Source organism: Aotus nancymaae, unplaced genomic scaffold (assembly GCF_030222135.1).
Source record: "Aotus nancymaae isolate 86718 unplaced genomic scaffold, 86718_ANA_hifiasm-v0.15.2.pri h1tg000022l_1, whole genome shotgun sequence".
Taxonomy (NCBI): domain Eukaryota; kingdom Metazoa; phylum Chordata; class Mammalia; order Primates; family Aotidae; genus Aotus; species Aotus nancymaae.
Window position 1 is genome coordinate 29,692,636 of NW_026988435.1, and position 12,649 is coordinate 29,705,284.

The 12,649-nt window shown below is 40.2% G+C and overlaps 1 protein-coding gene across 6 annotated transcripts in view; it reads right to left on the reverse strand.

The window, feature by feature from the left end:
* Positions 1–12,649, reverse strand: part of APP (amyloid beta precursor protein) — a 281,113-nt gene that overhangs the window by 123,363 nt on the left and 145,101 nt on the right. For all 6 annotated transcript variants that reach the window (XM_064380074.1, XM_064380073.1, XM_064380072.1 and 3 more), the window contains exon 6: positions 10,392–10,594. In XM_064380074.1, coding sequence (XP_064236144.1) covers positions 10,392–10,594 — 203 coding nt within the window. The remainder of the gene's footprint in view (positions 1–10,391; positions 10,595–12,649) is intronic.

Sequence of the window (12,649 nt, forward strand, 5' to 3'; positions counted from 1 at the left end):
AGATGGGGTTTCACCATGTTGGCCAGGTGGGTGTCAAACTCCTGACCTCAAGTGGTCTGCCCGCCTCAGCCTCCAGAAGTGCTGGGTTGACAGGCGTAAGCCACCACACCAGGCCTTCTGTTCGCATATTTAAAGCTGCTCATCACTGCAGATCTCAACACCATAGCCCAGTGTTTTGCAACCAGAGAGAGTCTATCCCCTACTCCCTCCCAGGGGACATTTTTGATTGTCATAACTGGGGGGTGCTACTGGCATTGAGTAGAGGCTAGCAATGCTGCTAAACATCCTACAATGCACAGAACAATGACCCGGCCTGAAACATCAATCACACTAAGGTCCAGAAACCCTGCCACAGCCCAAGCAAACACCAGAAGGATTTGTGCTGCATTTTAGTAATTTTGCCCACCAAGACTACTGGGCAGCACTCACCAGCACTTCAGAAATCCTGGGTAACAAATGCTAGTAAATTTCCAAAACAGATGCAAACATGAGAACTGGCAAGCAAGATCTTTCTTTGCTCCTATCATGAAACATCAAGAACCTAAAGTCACGTGCAAGCAACATAAAATTGCCATTTATATTCTGTGAAACTTTCACATTCTGTCTAGAAATTATACCCAATAAGAAATTTAAGAAAGAAACCTACCCTCATAGTTAAAACACCTTTATCAACATTATCAACTAAATATAATGTAACTTTAACATTTCTTCTGCCTTAATTTTTTTTTTTTTTTTTTTGAGACAGGGTCTCACTGTCACCCAGGCTAGAGTGTAGTAGCATAATTACGGCTCACTGCAGGCTTGACCTTGCCTGAGTTCCAGTGATCCTCCCACTTCAGCCTCCCAAGTAGCTGGTACTATAAGCCTGTGACACCACACCACAATCGGCATAACTAATTTTTTTTTGTCTCCCTATGTTGCCCAGGATGCTCTCAAACTCTTGGGCTCAAGCGATCATCCCGCCTCAGTTTCCCTAAGTGCTGAGATTACATGTGTGAGATACCATGCCTGGTCTTTAAACTTTTTTTTTCACTGTAAAAGTCTTTTAATGTTTACAATTTGGGCTGCTGTCTTGAAAGCTAAGGGGTTCTCTTGAGCATCATTTTTATATGAGATCAGTCTTGCCTCCCCTTGACTTTTTATTCTTCTACTAATAGAATCACAGTAAGTCAGGCATATTGGAAGAAGTGGTTGGAAACCAAAGGTGAATCTTCAGGAGGGCAAAATGGTTCAAGGCTGAGAGAAGCGAACGGTTAGGCTGTAATCCACTCTGCTTTTGGAAACTCATTTTTCTACAATGGAACTAAAGATTTCCATTCATATCCACAGCTTTGTTGCCTGCTCATGGAATCTGACTCTACTTAATCAGACCTATGGTTTAGCTAATAAACGTGTGCCGGGTTGGGCGCAGTGGCTCACCTGAGGTCAGGGGTTCAAGACCAACCTGGCCAACATGGTGAAACTCATCTCTACCAAAAATACAAAAATTAGTCGGGCATGGTCGCACACACCTATAGTCCCAGCTACTTGGGAAGCTGAGGCAGGAGAATTGAGAATTTTTTGAACCCAGGAGGTGGAGGATGCAGTGAGTCGAGATTGCACCACTGCACTCTAGCCTGGGTGACAGAGTGAGATTCCATGTCAACGAAAACAAAACCAAAAAAAAAAAAGGTGTACCCAGCCGGGTGCAGTGGCTTACGTCTATAATGCCAACACTTTAGAAGGCCAAGGTGGGTGGATCACCTGAGGTCAGGAGTTCAAGACCAGCCTGGCCAACATGGTGAAACCCCGTCTCTACTAAAAATACAAAAGTTAGCTGGTGTGGTGGTGTGCGCCTGTAATGCAGGCTACGCGGGAGGCTGAAACAGAAGAGTCACTTGAACCTGGGAGGCGGAGGTTGCAGTGGGCCGAGATCACGCCACTGTACTCCAGCCTGGGCAACAAGTGAAAACTCCATCTCAAAAACAAAACAAAACAAGTGTGCCCATGAACGTGTATGCATGTTAAGTGAACCATGAATCTCTGAGTTGTTGGATTTCTTCTTTTAGGTTTGATTTTCTTTTTCTTAATTGCCAACTCTTGAGTACAGTTGTTGTGACTGAGGCATCGGTACATTTTTTTTTAAAGCAACTGATTTGGGGAAAAACATGAGAAAGATTAGTATTTTTAAAAAATCTGGTTTCTGGCCTTTAATTAAATTGGACTAAAATTTTATTTTTAATAAATCTAGACATAATTGTATTAAAATACCTTTCACTGATTACTTCTGTTACTCAATTTTTTAAAAAAACTGATAGAGCCAGGGTCTCACTATGTTGCCCAGGCTGGTCTCAAATGCAGATCTTTGTGAATATACTAAACCACTGAATTCTTTACTTTATGGCATGAAAATTATATCTCAATAAAGTTCTTGTTAAATGACAGAAAAACTAAGTGTACACACACACACACACACACCCACACTTCTATATGGCTCTATTCCCTAGTCTCATCATATTTTAAGCAACCTAATTATCAGAGTGGGGTTTCTAGATTGAGACCATGAAACTACATGGAAAGATGCTTGTCAATGCCCTGCTTCATTCTGCCTCTATCAAAGTGTGTATCAAACACCTCGAAATCAATGGCTGCCATGACATGGGGCACAAAATAACAGGCTGTCACCTGTCACATCTGTGGTCAGTGCTGACACTGGTTCTCTCGACATCATTAGAAAGTATGCTACAACCCCTGGGCCAGGAGCAGAAGTGCATCCTATCCATCTTCAAAACACAGTGGTAAAGGCCTGAGGCTTGCTCTAAAAGGAGGAGCCATTACCCTTTTGCCCTGTTCCCAAATACTCCCTGGAGCTTTAGTTTTATTTTTGTGCAGCATGCTGCTACTGAGGCCTCCAACTGTGAGTTCATGCTTGCATTCACAGCAAGTCAAGCTCACAATTTACCCCAAACTTAGTGGGGAGTTAAATATGAATCATAAGTAAGAATCTCATTAGTGAATTATAGGATACCTTCTAAGTGTCATATCCATTACAAACAGGTAACAACAGAGGCATGAGAATTAAGCTCAGCTTTGTTTCTTCTCCCCTTGAGATCAATACAAGTCACTCTGATTTACTTCAAGTATGTATTGCATCCATTCTATTTGGTGCTCTATCACCTAGTAAATTCCTATTCTTCCTTTATAGTAACTGAAATGCCAACTTCTCTGCAATGTTGTAGGTGAAAACTTGTGTTCCGGCCTGAGCACCCTCCTTTCTCCATACTGCCAAAATTCTAAATTCTTTCCTAGGCAGGCCTGAGAGACTCATCCCTCTCAAGGACTATGCAGATATGGCTAGAAGCAACCTGAGCAAGCCACTTTGTTCCTATCTGTGCCCCCAGCAACCAATGCCATGTCTGGTACCTAGAAGTGCCTTGTGGATATTGGTGAAACGTACAGCAGTAAATTAAATGGCATTTTCTCCCAGATTAATGGTCACCAGAAAGAGAAGAAAAATAATTTAATTCTGCCAAGTTCAATCACTTAGCCCAATGCAAGCAACATTCAGATCAAACTTTTTAGCTTTTATCATCATATAAGATGGTTAAAGAGCCATCTGTATCAGTGTCTCTATCTGTCCATTTAATAGAAGAACTCCCACAAGTTTTAAATACCTGCAAGAAATGAAACTCCATCTTGAAATGCAGTGGCATCTAATACTATCTTCATCAATTTTCAGCTGGACTTAAAATTTAACTGCAAGTATTTCAATACACAATATATACTCACAAAAAAAATTTAAGCAAGAAAACTGTTTCTTTTAATCATAATGTTCGCTATAAATATTAGCTTTATTATAGCAATAGATATGGATAGGTCACATTTATGCCTTTCATAGTTAAAAGTCAACCTGTTGGTTTACCTTTAACATTCCCGATTAGTTGTAAACATTAGTTTGCTAATGTTTCAAATGCAATGAAAGATAGAAACGATGATTATAACCATAACTACAGGAGCAGTTAAGGTTAATTGGGCAGTTACTGTATACCAGGAACTATACAAAGTGTTTTCTATAAATTAATTTAATCCTCACAAAATAGTTAAATATTGAGTAGGTCTTATTAATTAATCCCAATTTTACAAAGAGAAGCAATGAGGATTCAAGGTTATTTATTTATACAAATTTACACAGTTAGTAGCTTGTAGAGCAAAGATTTGAATCTCGACAGCCTGAGCTTGTAAATGAAACTGAACACTTACTGGGCATGATGAAGTGTTTAACATAGGTTTCCCAGAGTCATTTTCACAAGAAACATGCAAGACAACATTACCAACTACACTACACACATAAAAAACAAGGTTACTTAACTGGCCCAAGGTCATGAAAATTGTCTCAAACCCTATACTATTCTATCTCTAACAATCAAAAAAAAAAAAAAAAAAAAAAACCCTATCTCAAAAGAAATTAACTTGATATGGTAGTATGTGAAATATAAAGAATACCATCTTATGGTCAGAATCAGGGGTTAGCAAATGTTTGCTGAAAAGGCCAGACAATAAGTGTTTTCAGTTTTGCAGGCAACACAATCTCTTTTGCAACCCTCAACTCTATTTCCAAAGCATGAAAACATCTATAGACAACATGTAAACAAATGGGAATGGCTGTGTCCTAATACAACTTTTGTGTAGAAAATAGGAAACAGGCCATTTTTGGCCCCAATTTGCTGACCCCTGATCACTTTGTTTTTCTTTTCTTTTTTTATTTTGAGACAGTCTCGCTCTTGTCACCCAGGCTGGAGTGCAGTGGTGTGACCTTGGCTCACTGCAACCTCCACGTCCCAGGTCCAAGTGATTCTCCCGCCTTGACCTCCCAAGTAGCTGGGATTACAGGCACCCGTCACCACGTCTGGCTAATTCTTTTGTATATTTAGTGGAGACGGGGTCTCACCATGTTGGCCAGGCTGGTCTCAAACTCCTGACCTCAGGTGATCTCCAAGCCCGGCCTGATCACTTTCATTTAAGTAAAACTTTTAAAAGTTGAGAAATGCAGTGTAAAATAATAGATGAATATATGCCTATATCAAACGAATATGCATTTACAAGGGAACACAAGTTAAAATGAATCTGTGTGTATTTATAAAGAAAAGAAAAAGTGTAATTTTGGACATGACTGTAGCAGAAATATCCTGGCCTATCGAGGTCCCAATTCTGATTTTATCACCTAACCAGTATGTCAACCAGGGCAATTAAAAAAAAATTTTTTTTTCTTGGCCTTAGAGATCTTGGCTTTAAACGAGGAAGTAAAATTTCCACCACATAGTTAAAATGATTAAAGACAGAATCACTTCTTTAAAGCACAAGGGGCCTATTGTCTTGGCTACTTGGGAGGCTGAGGCTTGAACCCAGGAGTTTGAATCCAGCCTACTCAATATAGCAAGACTCTATCTCAAAAAAATAAAATAAAATAAAGGGCAAGAGGATCGGTGACCCTGAAAATCTGTATCTGCCACAAAGGGTTCCAAAATCTGCCAGTCTCTTGGGAGGTAAAACATTGTCTGCTCTGCCCCCATGATGCCTTCCACAGTAGCAAAGAGCCTAGCCATCAGCAGGGGTACAACAAACATTTGCTGAATAAATGAATATAAGGAAAAAAAGACCAGTTACTCTGGACAGACACAACCGGCTAGATTAAATAAAATATTATGCCATTTATTATTATTACAATACTTATGTTCAATCAGAGTTTAGAATTTAGGCTCAATCAGAAACTGTCCTGATATCTCAGGTTTCTGAAGTGCAATCCTTCTCGAAGAACAGAAAATGAGGAGCAAGTGTCTAAATATTCCACTGTTTTACTCAAATTGGTAATGGCTTATTCCACTAGACCAATAACCAACAATATCCATTTTTTTAAAACAACCAAAGACAACAATGAATCCCCAAAACCCAACAGATTTTTTTTTTTTTTTTTTTTTTTTTTTTTTTTTTTGAGGCGGAGTTTTCGCTCTTGTTACCCAGGCTGGAGTGCAATGGCGCGATCTCGGCTCACCGCAACCTCCGCCTCCTGGGTTCAGGCAATTCTCCTGCCTCAGCCTCCTGAGTAGCTGGGATTACAGGCACACGCCACCATGCCCAGCTAATTTTTTGTATTAGTAGAGACGGGGTTTCACCATGTTGACCAGGATGGTCTCGATCTCTTGACCTCGTGATCCACCCGCCTCGGCCTCCCAAAAAACCCAACAGATTTTGCCATCGTGTGCTCACTCTGTTGCCCAGGCTGCAGTGCAGTGGATGTGCTCACTTTTAAACAATACTTTTATTCTTCTGGAACCAGTAATAAAGAACAGACATCCTATCATTTGGGTATCATCGATTCTAACACAGTAGGGCAGAGAAGTCTATGACTATGTCAAAACTGTTTTATTTTTCTTCCCTCCATTTCTTTCAAATTTTAATGGGTTGTGAAAGTATTGAGTTTTTTGTGAAGCACATTAAGTACTGATATCAGTAGCAACGTGTTGGTAATGATGAAACAGTTTTCTTAGAAAGGATGGTTGTAAATCACATTTTCTTCCGGGTACTGAAACACTAACATTGAAAACGAAGCCTGTTAGCCTCCCTGCAGTATCTCGTCTTTGCAAGTCAATTCTAATTTTTATTTTGATCGCAGAAGAAGCTACTTGTAGTTAGAGTTTTACAAAATGAACAATCGCCTATGGCGTTGCCACTGCTCTCAGGGAAGAACCACAACCCACCTTTTGTAACAATGAGGAGGAGGAAAGCAACTCTTTGCAGCTGACTCTTTTAATGCTACCCTCTAAAACATCTACTTCTTTATTGGAATTAGCTATGAATACAAAAACTACCTCACATGGGTACAACAGACCATAACATGTTTCTGTTAGGCCCCCTTTCCCAGGAAGACTTGCCTCAATTAGAGCTTTTGTTCAGGAGTTTGAGATGGAATGTGTGGACCTGCATTAAAGATTCCTCTGTTTCTGGCATTAACAGTTGGTACCTCTAAATAAGCAGATATCTTGCTTTTAGAAGGTCGCTTTTATTGCTCTTCTTGCCAACAACATTATTAACTATTTTTTAAGATTCATTTCATTTTTGGCTTTAGCCTGGAGTAAGGTTCATTTCTTTCTTGCCTTTAGCCTGGAGTGCTTTGTTTATGAAATTCTTTTCACTGCTTTTGTCTTTCTACAGGAAATAATATAACATCTACGTCCCTCTATGTTCCGTCTTAGTATCAAATAATACTACATGTAAAACTCAAGCAAAAAAGGAACCCGACTAATGCAGGTGATAATGAGATCACTTTATCTCAAGAGAACTGTCTTGTCTAGAATATGAGCCTAAGTTTATGTGGCATCTTCTCATTGTACTGCATGACTGATGTCACTCCTCCTTCACCTGTTACCTCAACAGTAGCAACATCAAAACAAAATCTCTTTATCGTCTCCTGGAAAAACCTGCAGCACACAGTAGGTCCTGAATTAATATTTGTTAATTAATCACCTGCAGTTAATGCTCATCCTTGCCAGCCTGGCATTGAAGGTCTCTATATTTTGGTCCCAATCTAGAAGATATCTGCTCTAGCTTAAATTGGACCAATCCTGTCTCCCAAATATACCTTTCCATGGTGTGGTATTTGTTTTGCTATTCCTAATGACTCCACAGCAAAATCCATCAGTAGACATACCACCTGCCCACACTTTCAGCTCTAGTTCAAATACCATGCTCTCCATGGAACCTTCTCTGATCAATCCAGAAGTTTCCTCTTACTCTTGGAAGTAGGTTCTGTGTTCCTATTTCTTACAACACAGATGGCTTTGTATTTCTTTGACTTCTATTTCCTATGAGATTTTTAACATCCACTAGGGTCATCTGGCCTGTGTGTGCTCATCATACATTCCACACAGCCTAGCAAAATGTTTTGTGCCAAGCAGATGCTCAAAATCTAATGTTCAGTAAATGGACACTAACTGTTACATAAACAGCTAGCTTAATGGAGATCACAAGGAGTTCAGTCCCACCGCAGGATACTAGCTGCTGTAATTTGTATTCACACTTCATTTAGGTTTCAAGAAGAGAAGCCCTGAAAAGCTGTCCTTCCCTGCTAGAGGCATCAGGCTAACAAGTTCATTCGACCACATTTGCCACAGTTGGCCCTAACAGGTGTATGGAAAATACCCTGAGAAAAGATGTTTGCATATTTGAAAAATGGTGGTTCAAACAAAATGTGCATTTACTAGCATGTTCACTTCTATGCTAAAATGAGTAAGAGACTGTCTGTCATTAAGCAGGGAATGATACACAATCCATCTTGCACTCTATGTTCTTTCTTTAAAAGAACATGTAAAATTTTCAATAACTCTTGAGTGTTTAATTCAGAATAATCTGCTTCAAAAGCTACAAGTTAAAGAAATGCAGAACCTCAAAAATACGGTGTTAAGTGAAAGAAGTCAGACACAAAAGACCATGTATTTTATGACCACACTCACATTAAATGTCCAAAAAATGGCAAATTTATAGAGACAGAAAGTAGATTGGTTGTTACTTGGGCTAGAAATGAGTACAGGGATTAACTGCGAGTGAGATGAGCAATCTTACTGGAGTGATGAAAATGTTCGAAGATTAGATTATGGTGATAATTGTACAGCTTGGCAAATTTCTTAAAGCCACTGAATCATAGACTTAAAAACAAATGAATCTTATATGTAAATTACACCTTAATAAGGTTGTAAAAAATGCAACAAAGGGAAGAAGATACTATAGTGACAACTATGAATATAGTTGAGTCAGACAAAGTAGCCCCTGCTAAGCTCCAATAGAACAATAAATCTGAAATCATTATACTTTAGTAAAAAGTGAGAGAAAGGCCAGGTGTGGTGGTTCATGCCTATAATTCCAGCACTTGGGGAGGCCGAGGAGGGCAGATCACAAGGTCAAGAGATCAAGACTATCCTGGCCAACATAGTGAAACCCCATCTCTACTAAAAAATACAAAAATTAGCTGGGCATGGTGGTGTGTGCCTATAGTCCCAGCTACCCAGGAGGCTGAGGCAGGAGAATACCCGGGAGGGAGAGGTTGCAGTAGGCTGAAATCACGCCACTGCACTCCAGCCTAGCAACAGTGAGACTCCATCTCAAAAAAAAAAGTGAGAGAAAGCCACTTTTTGTAAATGCTGTAACATTTGTGGTTGACCTTTACAAGTATTTGCAGTACATTAAAATTCAGTAAGTACATATTCATTCAATCTAGCTCTAGAAGCATCTTTTACTCTCTGCAAAACAAATGGCAGATACAAAATGCAGAACCCTTTTAAAGAACAAATGCATACTCTTTAAGGAACTCAATCCAACAATTTACTAGTTTCTGTAACATTTGGTCATTTACTATCAACTGAATGTTAGTTTTTATTTCATGGAGACAAAAAATATGACCTTTAGTTCATTTAGTTCACAATATTTGCAACACAAACATTAATTCAAGAGAAAGTCTAAGACATTAGCACTGTATTTACTTCTTGAAGAAGGCACTGTCATACTCCCCAATGAAACAACGTAAAATGTAAGTTCAACATAAATCACCTCAGTTAAATTTCATAGCATAAAATGTGATACTCACCAAATCTCCTTCTTTTTTTTTGAGATAGAAGTCTTGCTCTGTCACCCACGCTGGAGTGCAGTGGCACAATCTCAGCTCACTGCAACCTCCACCGCCTGGGTTCAAGCATTTCTCCTGTCTCAGCCTCCCGAGTAGCTGATTACAGGTGCAAGCCAGCACACCCAGCTAATTTTTGTATTTTTGGTAGAGATGGGGTTTCACCATCTTGGCCAGGCTGACCTCGAACTCGTGACCTCAGGAGATCTGCCTGCCTTGGCCTCCCAAAGTGCTGGGATTACAGGTGTCAGTCACTGTGCCAGACCCAAATCTCCTTCTTTAATGAAATCTAACCACAACTATGCACTCAACCAAGATTTATCAAAACTTTCTACAAGCCAGGCTACCCTCGAAAGGAGCTCATAGTCTAGGTGGTAACAGACAATATTATGTAACAAATACTCACTGCCAAAGGAATACCAAGGAGTCACCTATCTCCATATTTGTCAAATTAGATGACTACCTGGTTAGACAGGGTCTTGCAGAATAATTTGGGATTTGCCAAGTAGCATACACAAGGTACAAAACAGACTATAATTAAAAATTTCATGTTATTTGAAATTGTTTGACTGCTTGTTAAACCAGAACAATTTCAACAAGCATAAGAAGTTTTTTGAAAAAGAAAAAAAGACAAGTGTTTTCGTTTGGGGAAGGCAGGGGTGCTAGGGTGGATATTTCAAACTCTGGTATTGTGCTTCCTTTTTTGTGGGGGTGAGGGGAATCCAAGCAAACGGTGGATTACCTCGAACCACCTCTTCCACAGACTCCGTGGTGGTGGTGGTGGTGGTGGCGATGCTGGTGGTTCTCTCCGTGGCTTCTTCGTAGGGCTCCTCGGCCTCTTCCTCTACCTCATCACCATCCTCATCGTCCTCCTCATCATCAGCTTCTTCTTCTTCCACCTCAGCCACTTCTTCCTCCTCTGTCACTTCTACCACTTTGTCTTCACTGAAAGGGCAAACACAAATAACAGAAAAAGCCAATTAAACAACTTGCAAGAAAGGAAAAGAAGATTGTCAATACGGAATTTTGGCAATTTGAGAAGAAACACACACCAAACTTAAAGCCAGCAGGTCTAAGTATAAATCCCAGCTCAGTGGGTCTGCAAAAATTTTTTATCCTTGAGCACAGTTCTTAGTTTCTGCAGCTGTTAAAAGGGGATACCGTAAGTCTAACCATAGGACATTCTGAAAAAGCCAAAATTACGGAGACAATAAAAAGATCAGTGGTTGCCAGGGGTTCGAGGGGTGGGGGGAAAGGGATGAGTAGGTGGAGTACAGAGGATTTTTAGGAACTACTCTATATGATACTGTCATAAGTAATAATAGATACACGGCATTATGCATTTGTCAAAACCGATAGACTATACAACACAAAAAGCCACCTCTAATGTTAACAGGAACACTGGTTAGTAATAATGTATCAATATTGGTTCAAACGTACCATACTAAGGCAAAACGTCATCTGAGGGAAATTGTGGGTGAGTGGGGAAGTGAGAGGTAGAGAGAACTCTTTGTACTTTCTTCTCAGTCTTTCTAAACCTAAAACTGTTCTGAAAAATGCAGTCCATTATAAAAAAAAAAAAAAGTGGGAGGGAGGGGAGACACTAAAACTGAGTTTGCTGTATTACGGGAACGACTTCTCATAGTGTACACATAAGAACAGCAAAGCACTGCACGCTAGCAGATACTCAGTATGTGCCAGCGGAAATCGGTTTAAAAACTGCATTTCAGAGCTTACACTGGACACAGAAGTAGAAGATGAAAATGGCTTAAGAGTAAATCTGTAATGCCCTGTAGTCAGGGATGCCTGCTGAAACTATTTAGTTGCGCACCCTACACTTGCTAATTGCTATGTTTTGTAGAATACCAAGTATTTCAGTGGTTCTCAAACTTCAGTGAGCATCAGAATCACCCGCAAGGCTTTACTGAGACACAGATCACCCGCCAGGAGTGGTGGCTCATGCATGTAATCCCAGCACTGTGGGAGGCCGAGGTGGGAAGAGAGCTTGAGGCCAGGAACTCGAGACCAGCCTGGGCCACACAGTGAGACCTTGTCTTTCCAAAAAATTTAAATTAAAAAAAAAAAAAAAAAAAAAGCCAGGCATGGTGGTGTGCACCTGTAGTCCCAGCTACTCAGAAGGCTGAGGCGGGGGATCGCTTGAGCCCAGAAGTTTGAGGCTGCTGTAAGTTATGAATGCATCACTGCATTCCAGCCAGGGAGACAAAGACATAGCCCCTTTAAAAACAAACAAACAAATAAACAAAAACCAACATAGATCACCAGGTACCAGGCAGTTTCTAATGCAGCTCCAGAGTTTCTGAATCATGGAGCCTTGGTGGGGCCTGAGAATTTGCATTTCAAATCTCTAGGTGACACTGATGCTGGTGGTCAGGGGACAATATTCTGAGATCCACTGCAATATGCTGAGAATAACGGCAAGAGATAACAAGTAACTCACAGTGAACTCGGGAAGAAGATCAGAAATAACACTTATGGCATTAAACATCTACAGGCTGATGCATCGTGGTGTGTAAAAAATCAGCAAATTTGAATGGCAAAAGAAGGGCATGTCTGGAACAAAATTTAAAAGGCCTGTTAGGAAATCCTTGTGGAAATCATGTACCTGCCAAGGCAGGGATAGTTGAGAGCACTTGAAAGAAGATAAATGAAGATAAGAACAAGAAGTATCAAATAGTAAAAGCCACCTAGCCGAACTAGAGGAATGGATGTCCTTGATCAATTACAAAACCAATACAGGAAAAAGATCTAGATGTGGCAGGGGGTTTCAACCTTTCCAGGGCAGGGTGTCTATCTGTCAAAACCAATAGACTACATTCTGGTTGCCACAGGTCTATTTGAGAAGTACCATAGTAATAGAATTAAAAGCTGCCATGCCCACATTGAAATGTCCCCAGAAGAAAAAAAAAAAGAGAGAGAGAGAGACAGAAGGGAATTCTACCACATAGCTGATTCTGGCCTACAAGAAGCAGCTCATCACTG